General features: G+C 42.5%; 1 protein-coding gene across 3 annotated transcripts in view; it reads left to right on the top strand.

Moving 5' to 3' along the window:
* The window catches only part of CHCHD3 (coiled-coil-helix-coiled-coil-helix domain containing 3), a 206,436-nt gene that overhangs the window by 58,787 nt on the left and 129,994 nt on the right, over positions 1–17,655 (top strand). For all 3 annotated transcript variants that reach the window (XM_068169075.1, XM_068169066.1, XM_068169058.1), the window contains exon 4: positions 11,536–11,680. In XM_068169075.1, the coding sequence (XP_068025176.1) occupies positions 11,536–11,680 (145 nt within the window). The remainder of the gene's footprint in view (positions 1–11,535; positions 11,681–17,655) is intronic.

Raw genomic sequence — 17,655 nt, 5'->3', positions numbered from 1 at the left:
GTAATCATTGCCCTGAAAAATAACAAAAAGAAAATGTTCTCTCTGTGATAGCCTAATAAATTTTCAATATCCAGAAGTAAGGGCTGGCAATGATACATGGCTTTATTTGCTCTAATAGCGCGGTGTTTACCAATTTTGGATTTCCTAGCGTTTCCTGATTAATGTAGAATCAAGCGTTCAGTGGCCATTAAAGCACAAAACTAATAGTTGTTGTTTTTAACATTTCTCAGTGTGTTGCTTCTGTGTGTCAATTAAATGGTGCCTTTTCCTTAATGATCATCTTCAACACCTGCAGGTGCTTTTCAGGAATGGCAGAAAATGGCTATTTTGAGGTAAACAATGTGGTGAATTCCTCCAGATCGGGAATTAAATTATTCATCTTATTAGTGTGGCTGACACGGTTCATGCTGTGCGAGATTACAGCTCCTTGTCCAAAGTTCACCTGGTAAAATGAACAATTTTCTTCTCTTGAATTAATTTCCATCATTTTCAAATTCACTTCTAAAATCTTTTTCCCAGCACAGCAAAGTTTGATCATATCTCTGTTTGTGTCTCTTAAGAGATACAGAAAACAGAGCACTTGTCCTGCCAGAGAGGTTGAAATGTTTGTTTCTTCAATTCTAACTCTTCAATAATTGTGAAGTGGAATTTTTTGACTGATTTTGTTGGACCTGATATGATACTTGTCGGTTATTAACTTTAAATCATGAGTTAACTGAGGAATTATTTTTTGTTACTGCTTTTTCATTATTTTTATAACAGTTAAAACCCTCAGGTGGCTCAGTTGGTAGCGCATCACACCCTTAATGGGAAGGTCGTGAGTTCAAGCCTGCAGTGGGCAGTAGTGTCCTCCCTACTCTAGTCATGAGGTCTGTGGTGACAGGTTGGACTCGATGATCTTTGAGGTCTCTTCCAATCATAGGAATACTGAATATAAAACTAGTGTAATTTGTATATAAATAACAACTGCTGAGCTAGCCTGGGGAAAGGCCATAACTGAATTACTTTGGGAGCTTCCATAGCTGTATTGAAAGAGGTATTCTTTGGTTATGGAGTGAGCATTTCAGGCTGTCACAGATCACAGAATGGTGGGGATTGGAAGTGACCTCTGGATATCATCTTGTCCAACACCTGTGCTGAAGAAGGCTCACCCGCAGCAGGCTCCCTACAACCCCAGTATTCAGGGAGGTTTGGAATCTCTCCAGAGAGGGAGACTCCACAACCTCTCTGGCAGCTGGCTTCAGCACCCTCCCAGCAAAGACTTTCCTTATGTTCAGATGGAACATTGTGAGTTCCAGTTTGTGCTTTGTGTCCTGTCGTTGGAGACCACTGAAAAGAGTCTGACCCTATCCTCCTGTCCTCCACCCTGTGAGTTCTGAAACGATACAGCTCTGAAATGTTTGATGCATTCTTATGTTATTCTACTGAATCTTGCATGCCCTGTGTTGGTAGCTAGTTCAAAGCTGTATGATATCAAACCCCACCACATTCACTGATTTTTAGAGGAAGCAGACATGAATGAAAAAGCAGAATGCAGAAGCGAAAAGGTTATTCTGCTGAAATCAGATATCCTCCCTTGGCTTTGGTCTGACTGTCTGCATTGGGAGATGGTTAGGACAGATGTTTTGATCATGTGGATAACTTGCTTTGATTTTTTGTCTTTGTCCCTTCTGCCCACACCGCAAAACATCTAGATCTAACCAAAAATTGGGTTGTGTATCTGAGAGCACCCTTCAGAATTCTTTTCATCTGTCTGCTGGTGTGAGCCTGCTCCTGGATTGTCATGTGGTAGGGGTTGTGTTCAGTTTTAACAGGATTTTGTCTAGGTGAAATGCACTGCAAACACTGTTTTGATGAAAATGATGTCAGGAATAGAACGGTCCAAAACTTGTCTTATTGTGGAACCTAAATGTGATAATATAAAAATATCCAGATTGTTATGCCTCTCTTCTGAGGTTGATGATTTGGATGTTAGTGCATCAGGATTGACCTGGCCTCATGCAGTTTCATAGAATCATACAGAACTAGCAGTTGGAAGGGACCTCTGTAGATTGAGTCCAGCCCCCAGCGAAGCAGGACTGCTTAGGGCGGGTCACAGAGGAATGCATCCAGGCAACTTTCGAATATCTCTAGAGAAGGATACTCCACAACACTTTGGGGCAGCCTGCTCCAGCAACATTACAGTAACACTTACTCCCATGAGTGAGTCTGAATCCATTTGTCCCTCATCCTGTCACTGGGTGTCAGTGAAAAGGGACTGGCTTCATTTCCTGGCAGCCACCCTTCAGATATTTGTAGGCATTGATGAGGTCCCCCCTCAGCCTTTTGTCCTCCGGACTGAACAGCCCCAGGCGTCTCAGTCTTTTGTCATAAGAGCTGCTCCAGTTGCTTGATCATCCTTGTTTCCTCCAGGATTATTATTTTTTTCCTCCCTCAGTGACAGCAATTTGCAATCATAATTCTGCTTGGTGGGTTTGCTTTTTTTAAGGAAAATCCAAATTTCATCTATTTAGGTTTGCTGTTTGTGTTCAGTGATTGTACTGCATGCAATGGCATTGTGCTCTGAGTGACTCCAAGGGGCTGCTGTTTCTAATAAGATGGAAATACTCACATTTAGGAATTTTCTCCAGGATGAATCTGGATTCAAGCATTTCATTCAAATCAGTAAACTTCATAGTATCAGTCAGGGTTGGAAGGGACCACAAGGATCATCTAGTTCCAACCCCCCTGCCATGGGCAGGGACACCCCACACTAGATCAGGCTGGACAGAGCCTCATCCAGCCTGCTCTTAAACACCTCCAGGGACGGGGCCTCAACCACCTCCCTGGACAACCCATTCCAGGGCTTCACTACTCTCATGGGGAAGAACCTCCTCCTCACATCCAGCCTGAATCTCCCCACCTCCAGCTTCATTCCATTCCCCCTAGTCCTATCACTACCTGAGATCCTGAGAAGTCCCTCCCCAGCCTTCCTGTAGGCCCTCTTCAGATACTGGAAGGCCACAATTAGGTCACCTCGGAGCCTTCTCTTCTGCAGACTGAACAGCCCCAACTCCTTCAGTCTGTCCTCATAGGAGAGGTGCTCCAGCCCTCTGCTCATCCTCGTGGCCCTTCTCTGGACACCTTCCAGCACCTCCACATCCCTCTTGTAATAGGGGCTCCAGAACTGGACACAGTACTCCAGGTGGGGTCTCACCAGAGCAGAGTAGAGGGGGAGGATCACCTCCCTTGCCCTGCTGGCCACACTTCTCCTGATGCAGCCCAGGATCTGATAGGCTTTGTGGGCTGCAAGTGCACACTGAGAGCTCCTGTTGAGCTTTTTGTCCACCAGCACCCCCAAGTCTCTCTCCTCAGGGCTGCTTTCCAACCAGTCACTGCCCAGCCTGTATTTGTGCCTGGGATTGCCTCGACCCAGATGCAGGACCCTGCCCTTGGTCTTGTTGAACCTGATGAGGTTGGCTTGTGCCCACCTCTCCAGCCTGTCAAGGTCCCTCTGGATGGCCTCCCTTCCCTCCAGCGTGTCTGCTGCACCACACAGCTTGGTGTCATCAGCAAACTTGCTGAGGGTGCACTCAATGCCACTGTCCATGTCACCCACAAAGATGTTGAACTAGACAGGTCCCAGGACTGATCCCTGAGGGACTCCGCTTGTCCCTGGCCTCCACTGGGACATGGAGCCATTGACAGCCACTCTTTGGGTGGGGCCATCAAGCCAGTTCTTTATCCATCTAGTGGTCATAGCTGTCACAGTATTCATTTACAAAGGAAATTATTTTTTTCCCCTATAGTTAAGCTCCTAAATCCAGTATTTAGAGGCAATGAGAGCCTCAAGCAGACCATTTTTAATCTCTCTTTTGAGATGAGCAGGATGTTTGCAGTACTAAGGGTTATCAGTGCAAAGGTGTGTCCAGTGCAACTTTTCTTCTGACAAGAACATTTTTCCTCTCAATATTTTAATGTTCAAACGTTGTCTATATTTAAAACATATATATTCAGGAGATGACCCACTTTTCTACTTGGGAAGCATGCTTTTATTGAAACATGTATAACAAATGAGTGTTAGTATTTTAGCACCGAAAACACCCACTCTGTGATATTCCCTAGGTATTCATGGATGGGTGTTGCAATTTTAATATTGATACTTTTGTGCTCTACTGAAACCAGATTCCCAGAAGGATGGGAGATGATCCAAGTAGGCTGGTTTGAAGGATTGTAGTTAGAAGGTGTGTGTCCAGTAGGTTATGTCAGTCATTGACTACAAGGATGTGTTTATGCTTCCAAGATAAAAGAAGGTTGAAGCACCACTGAACAAACTAAAAATTAATGGTTTTATGTGCTAGATGGATCAAAGAAGCATTTCAGGCAGCTATGCAAACAGTTTCCTGTCATCAGTCTGTAGGCTTTGTGTTCATGCAAATGGCAAAATTTAAGGTAGCAGTTGTTATTTTTGTTATTGCTTTACTTAGCGTAAGCACTTAACCACTTTCAGTTACCTATCAGTGGGTAGATCTGTACCTAGATGAAAATGCTCCCTTCCACCAGAAGAAAGAGATTGAGCTGCTGGAGCATATGCAAAGAATGGCAACAAAGCTGGTGAAGCTGGAGATCTGGTGAGGAGCAGCTGAGGGAACTGGGGTTGTTTAGCCTGGAGAAAAGGAGGCTGAGGGGAGATGGTACTCTTTACAACTAGATGATCTCTCTGGAGGTGTTGGACTAGGTGATCTCTGGAGGTCCCTTCCAACCCCTAACATCTTGTGATCCTGTGATTCTGTGAAAGGAGTTTGGAGCCAAGTGAAGGTCAGGCCTTTTGAAGTAAGGAGCAGTAGGATGAGAGGAAATTGACCCAACATTGAGGGTGTTTAAGCCCTGGCACAGGCTGCCTAGAGATGTGGTGGAATCACTGTCCTTGGAAGTTCTCTGTTCCCAAAGACTGCAGTAAAGCAAACGTTGCTTGTGCTTTCAAGAATTGCAAGAAGGGACGTCTAGGGTTTAGGACAAGAGATGATAGACATGAACTGGAACATAAAAAAATTCCATCTAAACACAAGAAAAATGCTGTAAATGTGGTCCTGAGATCACTGAAGGATTGTCTTGCCCTAAGAGGTTGTGAAGACTACTTGTGGATACATTCAAAACCAAACTGGACAAATACATTATTTTTTTTGTAGCATTGGCTCGGTGTTGAAGTCCTAAAAGACAGTGCTGTAGAAAGGCAGAATGGTTGTTCTCTGGGTATGATTGCATGCTCTTAAAGAATTCAGAGTGTGAAGTACTGAGAGGCGTTCATCCAGACTTCAGTACATGGAGAATATTGTTCATGCTTTTTGTGTGTTTTCCAGTAGCTCCGTGGAAAAGTGGTGGCATTGCCTACTGTGTTCCATTAAATCACTGCTCTAACTAAATAGCTGCACACTTCTTGAGACAATATTTCATAATTATTTAGGAGTATTTTAGTCAACCTATTAACTGTGGAGAAAATCGTGTAGCCAGCAGCCTTCCATGCTGTCTCAGCGCCTTTTAAAAAAACCCACTCTTCTGTTCTTTCTAAATGATCACTGTGATGTGTAAGGTCTCTTGTCAATGGGAGCTTTGTGCTTGAACTAAGAGCTGTTACTTTGAGCCTTTACTGTATTTAAAAATGCTACTTTAAGTGCTGTCTTCATGTGGAATTCTCAGAGGACAGGAAGAGTCCAGGAGGAGTAGGGAACTGATTGTGTCCCTGTGTGTGGTGCTGATGAGGCTGCACTTCAAATACTGGGTTTGTTTTGGGGCCCCTCACTACAAGAAAGACACTGAGGTGCTGGAGCGTGTGTGGAAGGTCAATGAAGCTGGTGAAGGGTCTAGAGAATAGATCTGGTGAGGAGTGGCTGAGGGAACTGGGATTATGTTGTCTGGAGAAGAGCAAGAGTGATTGCCCATTGGAATGGGCTGCCTGGGGAGGTAATGGAGTCGCCGTCATCGGAGGTGTTCAGGAGGAGACTTGATGGGGTGCTTGGTGCCATGGGTTAGTTGTTTAGGTGGGTTGGATTGGTTGATGGGTTGGACACGATGATCTTGAAGGTCTCTTCCAACCTGGTTTATTCTAAATAAAGTTGAGCGGAGACCTTATTGCTCTCTAAAACTCCCTGAGAGGAGGTTGCAGTGGGATGGGGGGGTGATCTCTTCTCCCTAGTATCAGGTGATAGGATGAGAGGAGATAGCCTCAAATTTCGTGCCAGGGGAGGTTTAGGTTGGATATTGGGAAAAATTTCTTTACAGACAAAAGGGAGCAAAGCACTGAACAGGCTGCCCAGGGAGGTAGTGGGGTTACCATCACTGGGGCTGTACAGGAAACATAAACATGTGGACATGGTGAGGAGAAAGTTCTTCACTGAGAGGGTCGTTAACCATTGGAATAGGCTGCCCAGGGGGGTGGTGCAGTCACCGTCCCTGGAGGTGTTCAAGAGGGGATTGGACGTGGCACTTGATGCCATAGTCTGGTCATGAGGTCTGTGGTGACAGGTTGGACTTGATGATCTTTGAGGTCTCCTCCAACCTTGGTGATTCTGTGACACGGCTCTTTGGGACACGGATGAATGGTCATAGTGGTGTTAGGTTCAACTTGATCTTTGAGGTCTTTTCCAACTGAAACAAGTCTATGAATCCGGGATTCTAAACTGCAATCTTTGGCTCCCTATAAATTGCACCTACCTATTTTTATTTTTAACTTTGGCTAGATGATAATCTAATTTATTACTGTAGATTTAGCTGCTGTTTGCCTTTATTCAGCAGCCATCCCTGCTGAACGCCAGTGAATCGAAATTGTAATGTCAAGAAAGAGAACTACTGTAAGTTGATGTAAGCAAATGTTTGCCAGCAGCACGTATCTGCCTTTGTGTTTGTTTCATTAAGCTCTTACAAGCCACCCAATTATGTAACTCAAATAAATGGAAATTGCTTCAAAATCCTACGCATTTTGTTAAAACTCTGGTGAATTTCAATCAGTTGATTCTTATTTAGAAATTTTTTCTTATGATGAATAAAAGTTGCCTGAAATGAAAAGGTTCAGTAGATGCTTCAGGAAGTAGTCGGTTGCTGTTGGTTTGGTTGGTTGGTTTGGTTTTGTTTGGTTCCCCCCCCCCCCGTAGTTATGCTGAGATCTGAACCTGATCACATGAATGAGGATTATAGTAGATAAAGACCTGAACTTTTTGCTTTTTGTCTTCATATATAGGGAAAGAGCTCATCACTTAACTGCTTAGTGATGTCATTTTATATGTGGAGGGCTCAGTTCCAGAGACACAAGGAATATGCTGGACAGCAAAACCTACAAGGATGCTGAGGGAACTGGAGTGTTTCTGTGAGGAGGAAAGGCTGAGTTACCTGGGCCTGTTGAGCCTGGAGAAGAGCAGCCTGAGAGGGGATCTTGGCAATGCTCAGCAAGACATAAAGGGTAGGGTGCAAAAGAATGAGGCCAGACTCTTTCCAGTGGTCCCTGGTAATAGGACAAGGAACTACATGCATAAATGGGAACCCAGGAGGTTCCATCTGAACAGGAGGAAGATGTTCTTTGCTATGTGGGGGTGGTAGAGCCTTGGAGCAGGATGCCTAGAAAAGTTATGGGGTCTCCTTTTCTGGAGAGATTCCACACCCACCTGGACCATGAGGATGATCAGAAGCTGGAGCACCTCTCCTGTGAGGACAGACTGAGGGAGTTGGGGCTATTCAGTCTGGAGAAGGGAAGGCTCTGAGGAAACCTTATTGTGGCCTTCCAGTATCTGAAGGGGGCCTACAGAAAAGCTGGTGAGTGACTTCTTAAGGTGTGAGGTAATGATAGCACTAGGGGGAATGGGACAAAAATAGAAATGGGTAGATTCAGATTGGCTGTTAGGAAGAAGTTCTTCCTCCTGAGGTTGGTGAGGCAATGAACAGGTTACCCAGGGAGGTGGTGGAAGCCCCATCCCTAGAGGTTTTTAAGGCCAGGCTGCACGTGGCTCTGGGCAACCTGATCTAGTATGAGGTGTCCCTGCTCATGGAACTAGAAGATCCTTGAGGTCCCTTCCAACCTTAATAATTCTATGATTCTGTGATCCTGGGCAGCCTGCTGTGGGTGACTCTAAGTCCTTTCCAACTCCCACCATGCTGGGATTTTCTCATTACATATGAGAAAATGATGTGGGCAGATATCATAAGTTTTAAACATATTACTGCATTAATACTAATGGTAGGAGTCAGAAGTGATGCACTTTTCCCTGGTTTTCTATCATTTAGTCCATTGGAATGGAAGATTCTCAGGGGATCAGTTTGCCAGCACCAGTGAGACACGATTGCCAACAAAGGGTGACACAAAACTTCTTTTCTGGGATTTTTATCCCTTGGTGTACTTAAAAATCAGGAACATGTAGGATCAGGTGTAGGGTTATGCAACTTTGGCAGGGATTTTGTAGGTGCTAATTTAGGATATCTGTCCTGGTTTTAGCTGGAACAGAACTAATTCTAGTCAGTGATTTGGCTTCCCAGCTCAGGCTCTTCTCAGGAACTACACTTGCTGAAGTTCAGGGCAGGTTTGCACAAACAGTGGCTGCTCCTAGCAGAGAATGCTAATGCAGGGGGGTGTCACTGCCAAGGGATGGGCTGCAGCAATGCTCTTGCTTAGACTTGCTCCTGCTCATACTAAGACCACTGCTACACCCATTTTCAGGTGTAGTATGTAAGAGATGGCACTTGTAGGGAGGAGCAGACAGGACAGGTGACCCTAAACTGACCAACAAGGGATTCCCTCCCATGCATGTCATCTTCAGGATAAAGCTGAGGGATCACTAGGGTCAAGCTGCTTCTTCAGTGGCTGGTGTTTTGAAGACTCTGTCCATGTTTCATTTGATTCTGTTCCATGTGTTCCTGAATCCAGCCCCACAATTCAGCGCCTGAATCTGGTTCAAATCCTGACAATGTCTTACCCTCACGTTTTTCTTGCTGTGGTAGGATCCACTATGGCTGAGAATTTTCAGAACTGGAATGGATCCAAGGTGGCATTCCTGGACCTATTTTGAAAGGCTGGGTAAGGTTTAAAATAGCAAGTGTTGCCCAGAGTTCTCTGTGTCAAACCAGCATTGTGCAGCCATTCTTCTGTCACTGCTGTGGTCATACCCAAGGCTGTGTTATTGTCTGCTAATTGTGTGGGACGTCGGAGCTTCTGATGAAAAGCTTTGTAAGGATGCACTGAAAGGTGAGGAGTCAGATGATTCAGGAATGTGGAGGAGATTCTGGGTCATCGTCTTGGAGCAAGTTTGCAGCAGAGGACACACATGAGTTTTGGCAGAAGTAGAAAAGAACACCCCATCCCTCTGTAGTGTACTTAGTGGGGAAGCTGGATTTAGCAGCAGTCAGGTTGAGCTATCAAAGGGTTTAGCTTGACGTTAGGAGCCCATTATTTTTAAGTGTTAGGAAAAGGGACTTTATTCTTTTTGCAAGAGAGGCTGAGATGTTGCAAACATTGATAATTCCAAAGGCAAGACCTGAGAAGACCTAACTGAGTTTGTCAGCTACAGGAATAATTTGCCAAGGATTGCATGTAAACATCTAAGTGTTCTTTTAATTGAGGAGAATCTAGTATGTGGGAGCTTTTGGCAGCCTTTCTCAGTTATTGGCTGATTTTATATACCTTGATTACTCTGCTAGGTGTGTAAAGAGACATTTTTAGGGCTAAACCACTTGTGGGAAGTAAAATCCAGAAAGGATGAAGAAGGAGCTTACTTCACTCTCAGGAAGCACCAAGTGCCTTCTCTGCTGTCTCTCACAAGAAAAAGCTGCTGAAGCTTCTATTTTGACACTTTTTTTTCCTTTTTAGACAAAATGTGATTTCTCCAATGCAAAAGACAACCAGAGTGTTTTGACTGCACCATTGATTGTGTGAAGGATTTGTTATATCAATGCTGCCAGAATAATTTAAGGGACCTTGGGAAATCACTTAATGGAATTTGGTCCATGTCTGCATAATCTGACTTTTTTGCTAGGGTAATTGAAGATGCTGCTTAATAAACTTTTTATAAAGATTCCCAGTTGGTTGCCGTGTTTCAGAAGGTTGTGTCTGAGCACAGGAGTAATACATCTTGTAATTGTCTTTTTTTCCCCTCCCCACCTCACTTAAGTATTTTCCCAGGGGAAGAATCTAATGCACTGTAATGCTAGTACCTTTTACAAAGTGACCCTACTCATTATGATTTGTTCTCTGAAGCTCCCTTGACAATGTATAAATGCACTGAGAATACTTAAGCTTCCTCTCCATCACTCTTTCAAAAATGTATTTGAAACCCTATGTTTCGTAGTGCCATTACTATTCTGAGTTCCCTGATGCTGACTCTGGGTTTGGTGTCATAACATGCATGCAACAGATAAATTTTATTAGCTAAACAACTCGTATTGGTGTATTTTCATGGAAATGAGATGTGGTGTGCTTGCATGAAGTACTTATAGGGAAGACTTCAATATATTTATGGTTTGTGACATAAAAATGTTGAGAATTTTCTGGGGCTGGAGTTGCCTTTATTAACTCTGTTGCAACAAGTTCGTGGCTATTTTCATTTTACTCTCTCAAATAGCTGGGAAAGGTTTATTATGGTTGTTGAATCATTTTATAGCTTGGTAAATAGATGCAATATTTGGCTTTATGGTGTGTCCAGAGGTAGGGAAGCAGAAAAGAATGGAGCTTTTAGCAGGAAATTGGGTTTTTGTGGAAAAAGGGGTCCTTAAAAGCAGAGCAAAACCAACAGAGATCTAGAGCTCTGTGTGTAAGAAATGTGTTTTCATAAAGCTCTGGAATTAATGGTATTGTGTATGATTTAATGGATAGTGATACTGAGGCTTGTAGCTTTTGGATATAGTGATTTGGACTCTTCAGTCTGAAAGAAAGTTCTGAAATTCTTTGTGACTATTTGTATTTAGATGCCTTAAGAAGCAAATAACAGTGTATTACAGTGACTGCTTTGAAAGGGATTGGGCCTTCTGGTTTCTTCTCCTGTGCAACAAGTGACAGGACAAGAGGAAATGGGTTCAAGAAGTTCTACACAGAGAGAGTGATTGCCCATTGGAAGGGGCTGACCGAGGAGGTGGTGGAGTCACCACCACTGGAGGTGTTCAGGAGGAGACTTGATATAGAGTGCTTGGTTGCATGGTTTAGTTGATTAGGTGGTGTTGGATGATAGGTTGGATGTGATGATCTTGAAGGTCTCTTCCAACCTGGTTTATTCTATTCTATGCTATTCTGTGTTGTGCCAGGTTGGGTATCAGGACAAATTTATTCACATAAAGGGTTATCAAACATTGAAGCAGGCTGCCCAGGGAGGTGGCAGAGTAACCATCCTTGGAGGTGTTTAAAAGATGTGTGGATGTGCTGAGAGGCGTGGTTTAGTGGTCATGGTAGGATTGATCTCTAGGCAAGTGGTTGGACTCAGTGATCTCAAAGGACTCTTCCAACCTTGACAGGTCTAGGATTCTGTGTCCCTTTCAATGACTTTTGGAAAACACACCTTCAATCTAAATTTTCTCCACCTTCTGTAGGTTGAAACAAGAACAGATGTATGTGCGTGATGAGTTTGGCAAACTTCTGGAACGAGAGAGGATTTCTTCAAACGAGCATTTGACTCGAGCCATCCTTCGCGAGAGAGCCGCGACGGAAGAGGAGCGTCAGAAGGCACAGCGATTTGTAAGTTCAGGAACTGTTATAGAATCTCAGGTTTTTCAAACAGATGTCTGCAGACTTGTCTCAAACTATTGGTAGAAGGGGAAAGCAGGTATCTTCTTTTTTTTGTTCTTTAATATTAGTTAATAGCATGTCATTGTGGAGTTTTTTTCTTCTCCATCAAATGTTTGCCTGAAGAGTAGCTGATAAGAAGGCTGTGAAGGCTTCAGATATCTTTGTGTGTGTAGTATTAAATGTCTTTTTTCAGAGGGTTCAATAGCAATATGGTGGTCTAGGTTTATGTACTAAGCTTGATTATTTGTTTCAGGTTAAGAAGTTATAGAAAATAAGAGGTTTTTTTCCAGGAACTGATTACTTTTTATCTAGAATCATAAAAACATTAAGGTTGGAAAAGATCTCCAAGATTAAATCCAACTGTTAACCCAGCACTGCCAAGTCACCACTACACCACATTTACATGGGTTGAGTATAAGCATAAAAGAAATTGATATTTGCAAGGGGAAAAAAAAACCCTAAACTAACAAATTTAAAGATATTTGTGAGCATCCTTATGAAAACAAGTGGGATTACTTAGGTCAGTAACCATATAAATACTTGTCCCTCTGTATCTGAAACAAAATCAAAGCTTTCTGAGGTTTATTGGTTGGTAACTGAGTGAACTATTCACCCCAATAAGCAACAGCTCTATCTCTGCTGGAAGTAAAAATCTTCTGCCCACCTTATTTTCCCAAATCACAATTTAGAACCAAACCAATTTCTCCTCAGCACACCTGAGTACTAGTATCTTTTTTTGCTAGACATTTCTAAATGCTTTTTCTGTGGTATGCCATTGTTGAAGAATAATGGCAGTATGGGTAAAAAAAATGGTTAGTGTATTGTCATTTTAAAAGATGAGAGGAATTATGGCCAAAGTTCAGGCTTATGCTTAGGTTTTAAGTTCTTGGATTCTGCAGGAGATGTGAGAGCCTAATGAGGAGTTAAAGATTTATAATGGGGAATATTATTTGCATAATGACTAGGGGTATTACATCTTTTGCTTACTGCTGTAGTTAGTGCTGTGCTTTGGAGAAGCACATGCCTTTCTCATCAGCCAAGTGCTGAGAGATTTCTTAAGGAAATCAAACCAGTTTGTTTAGCCATTATACCCATTTTATTGTTAAATTTGTATTTACTTCAGAATATTTAAGCTAGCACTGCCTATGTGGAGTGGTTGTGAATTGCTGTGAGCTAACTTTGAACCTTTTCAGCATGGGAAGTGATATCTCAAGGTGGGGCGGTGTTGCATGTTCAGTTGGAAGAAATATGAGTGGTGTTAATGAAATTAAGAAAATACTTCAGAATCCTATGGGATGTCCCCTTGTGGAGGACAGCATGACTTGCTGCCTATCCATGGTGATGACAATGCTGTCTGGAATTTTATGGCTGACTAAAACTATTGTGGAAACATAGGCACATCAGGGCATGGATTTTGCACATCAAAGGAGCAGCAAGTTCAAGTTACCTGAGTTATGCTAGTGACTTGGTTTTGATCATCTTACTGTTTTAACCTGTGAAATTTTAAAAGATCATGAGGGTGTGTTTTTTTTAGTGAAAATTGCTGCTCACATTTGCTATTTCTACTGCAAATTTGACATTTCTGCTATGGTTTGTTCATTTTTTGAAGTATGCGAAGTGGTAAATAAGATTTGTGTGTTTGTTTCCGTAAAATGGGTCTGAAAATTAAAACATTGAGTGATGCTCACCTTCCTTGCAAGTCCTTCTGTAAGTTACCTCCTTTATTTTCCTGTAACTGGTCAATTTTTATTCCCTTGTCTTCATTGCTTCTGATTATGTTTTATGTATTCAAGCTGAATTTATGAGCTGTGTAACACCGGGTTGTATATCTTTGTGTACCATTTGTCAGGTAGAATGAGTAATTCTATGTTCTAGTAAACTGCTACAGTAGGTTTGTATTTTATGTGGCTTGGATTTGATCTGACAGTCTCTTTCTGGAGGAAAAAAAAAGAGTGTTTCTGAAATGTCAGCAGCTTTATCTACTAAACGAATTCCTTTGCTGCTGCTAAATTGTTGAAGTAGTGCCCAGGAAAAGAAATGATGGTTAGAGAGGATGAAATTTTTTTCTGTATAAAGGCTGCTAATTCAGTTTTCATAAACAGACAAAATTGTTGGATTGAAGTAGTATTTCCCATTCTTCAACAATTTTAACACCAGCTGCTGCTTATAGTTTCAGTTTAAGTGTTTACGCTCAGAGTTAGCATTAACTCTTCATACAATGCAAAAATGTGGAGGAAATGCAAGTAAACTGAACAGGTAAATGAGTAAAAGCTTTGCAGGTGATGAGAACTACAGGAAGACAGTATTTGTCTCAAAGGGAAATGTTAATTCTCAAGACACCTGAAATCCACCAGAGCTTGGACAGCAAGGAAAGTTGAAGGAGGAGATCATCTTTAGTAAAAGAATCTGTTGCAAGCTTTTAAACTGAGCAGAATGAGGAGCAGTGTAACAGTTTTTAGTCTGGATGTGAAAACATCAAGCCCACAAAATCCCGTCTTTCTCCAAACCCCCTAAAGTATGGAATCATAGAACTGTGGAATGGTTTTGGTTGGAAGGAACCTTTAAACATCATCTGGTTCTACCCCCATTGCCACAGAGAGGGACACTTTTCACTAGACCAGGTTGCTCAAAGCCCCATCCAACCTGGCCTTGAAACCATTCAAGGATGGGATATCCACAACTTCCTGGACAACCTGTGCTGATGTCTCACCACCCTCACAGTGAATAATGACAAAAAGTGTTTTTAAAGAACAAGTAACTAAAGGTCTAAAAGCTCACACACATGTATGTATGCACACTCATACCCACGTACTCTGGAATGAGGATGTACACCCAGGAGCAGACCATGGAGGATGAGCAGCACGCAAGTGATGAGGCCATGGCAGCAAAACACCCTGAGTTACTTTTTTATGTGTCTTCAGAATGGAGTAACTTCTGAAAGTTTCTCTGTCAAAACTTTTCTTTGGTGAGGTTCTTCTCAAAGAAGGTTGTAGATCTTAAGTTTCATTGGAAAACACTAAAGGAAATAGTTTTACCAAGAGCATCTCTTCAAGCCTGGGTGGTGTTTGTAAAAGGTCTGTAAGAGACTGGGAGTTGATAGCTGAGCTGATGATAGCTGAACTGCTTATGTGCTGTGTAAGCTCTTAAGGAAAGCTCCCTTAGTACAAGTGGACTTGGAAGGTGGCTGATGGGATGTCAACTTCTTCAAAAACAATTCTGAGTGAGATGCAGAGGTTTACAAACTGGCAGTTCTGATGTTTGTACCAAGGTAGAAATTACAATTTAGAATGGAATTTCCAGACTCTGACCAAAGTCCAAGAAATCCCTTGTGGAGTCAGTGTGAGGATTTGTTCAACTGATGATGCTTAATTCAGGAGAAATAAACATAGTTGCTGTTGGCTCTTTCAGTGATATCTTCAGGTGACTTTGAGGAGCATTTCAGACATAACCTGTCTTGCAGATTTTGAGTCTAGCCTTTAAAAAGCAATGCCAGTGAGACTCAGTGTGCTGAAGAGCTGGTGAGGTTTGTCTCTCACCTGGCTTCTCACCCATCTCTGGCTGTGGGATCCTTCTGTCTCCCTTGCGGTGGGGCTGATATTTGGTGCTGAGATGAGATGACTTGGGAGAAATTCATTATTTTTTTTCATCTCCTGTCTGGCAACTGATCTGAGGTAGCTTATTTGGCAGGGTCAAGTGTACGTCAGTTAGTTGTAAGGGATGCTTTGCCGATGAAGTTTTTACCGCTTTTCTCTAACCATTTCCATTTCTGCACTACAGTTTGCCTCCTTTTCTCTATTGTCAGTGCAGATATTGTGGACTGCAGCAAATGCATCACAAATCCATCTTCGAGGCCTTTTTCAAATGCAGATGTGCCCGCAATTTGCTTCTATAGCTTGACTACAAAAATAGCTCTAGTGAGGAAATCGTGGACTCTGTATGGAGAGGAAATTGTTGGGAGAAGAAAACAAAATCTTCTTGAGCTGGCCTTGCCATCAAGGAGAGTGTTTTGTACCTTTAGCTTTACTTAGTCTTCAGACATGATATTTGCAAAGTATCTCTGGAGTGTTTTCATCAAAGGATAAAGTGCACTGTGTGCTTGAAGTCTTACAGTTTAGAACTGCCTGTAGTACTGCAGCTGATTTAAAAAAAAATACATTTTCTTTTCTTCCATACCCTTATGTATATGGTGTTTTGTTCTGCCCTTCGCTTTTGAAGGAGGACTTTGAGGGTGCTGGAGCACTGGAACAGGGCATGCAGAGCAGTCTTATCCTCTGGAGAGTCATTTTCTCTGGGGAGAGTCAGAGAGAGAGTTTAGCCTGGAGAAGAGGAGGCTCAGGGGCGACCTCATTGCCCTCTACAACTACCTGAAGGGTGGTTGTAGCCAGGAAGGGGTTGGTCTCTTCTCCCAGGCAACCAGCACCAGAACAAGGGGACACAGTCTCAAGCTGCGCCAGGGGAAGTTTAGGCTCAAGGTGAGGAGGAAGTTCTTCACCAAGAGAGTCTTTAGCCATTGGAATGTGCTGCCCAGGGAGGTGGTGGAGTCACCATCCCTGGAGGTGTTAAAGAGGAGATTGGACGTGGCACTTGGTGCCATGGTCTAGTCATGGGTCTGTGGTGACAGGTTGGACTCGATGATCCTCGAGGTTTCTTCCAACCTTGGCTATACTGTGATACTCTGAAAATGCACCCAGACCTGATCCCATGCAACCTGCTCTGGGTAACCCTGCTGTAGCAGAGGGGTTGGACTAGGTCAGTAAAGATTCCTTCCAGCTCCTACCATTCTGGGGTTCTCTGACTTCATAGTAAAGTCTTTCATTTCACTTCAGCCATGAAAAATTGTAGTACTGGTGTAGCAAAGAGTGGCTCAGTTGAATGCCCCATACTTCCGACCACTCCAAGAAGACTTCTATTAGGTTTTCCTCAAAGATAGCAGACCTCTCCTCTTTTGCAGTATTTATTATTGAAGATTTTTTTTCTGCACATCTAAAAATTGTGGGTTGTTGACTTGGGCATAGTTTTGTTGAGTGCCTTTAAATGTGGTAGCTTGGCCATAAATAGTTTATTGATGTTCCATCACTTGAGTCATTATGTGAGTCAGGGTGAGACACAGTGAATATGGAGTAAGAAAATCAATAGTTATCGAAAGTGCAGAGGACCTGTTGTATTTCCATCTCTTTATAATGACCTGGAGCTTACTGTTAACATATTTGCTTCACTGTCTGGACTGAAACAGCTGTCATTAGGACCCTATACATTAGAAAATGGTTTTATTGAGCTGCCAGTGACATCAAAGTCTCATTTTCCTTTGAAGAGGCACAGAAATATTGTTCTATTCATGTGCTGTAACCATAACATTAAAATTGGATTCTTGCTATCATTAGAAATCTGTATCCATGCTAATACAATTAGATGAATTTCCCCATGTGTTGTTCCAGGCTCTCATTGAGGCACCTGTGAGAAAATTAAATCAGTTGCTGCTGTTGTGTGTGTGTGTGTTTGTTTTGTAAATTATTTTCTACAAAAGAAGCTCTATTAATGAATTCCATGTTGAAAAAAAATCAATTTGGTAGAAGTATCCTGATACTAGAGAGCACTTTTTACACCTTGAATGAATGTGAGAATCAGGTTATTGGATATTTTATTTTACCCTAGCAAGATCATCTTTGAGGTGTATAATTCTGCTTTCCCTTTTCTGATCCCTGAATCAATAGACAAAACACATTCCTCAATAGATAGGAGCCAAAGTCTGTTGAGTTGTTAGGAGTGAACGTGATCTATGGGCATAATTGAATACAGGTTGTTAGAACAGAGCCTTTCACTCTTCAGTGTCTGAACTCTTTAGACCTTTTTCCCATCATCCTTAGGTGCCTGGTCCAAATCACCCCATCCATGTGCCATGCAATGACCTTCGCTTTAGTGCTGCA

The sequence above is a fragment of the Melanerpes formicivorus genome, unplaced genomic scaffold (assembly GCF_026170545.1).
Source record: "Melanerpes formicivorus ecotype bairdi unplaced genomic scaffold, bMelFor1.0.p_v2 SCAF_3, whole genome shotgun sequence".
Lineage (NCBI taxonomy): Eukaryota > Metazoa > Chordata > Aves > Piciformes > Picidae > Melanerpes > Melanerpes formicivorus.
This window is presented reverse-complemented; position numbering and strand designations above follow the sequence as displayed.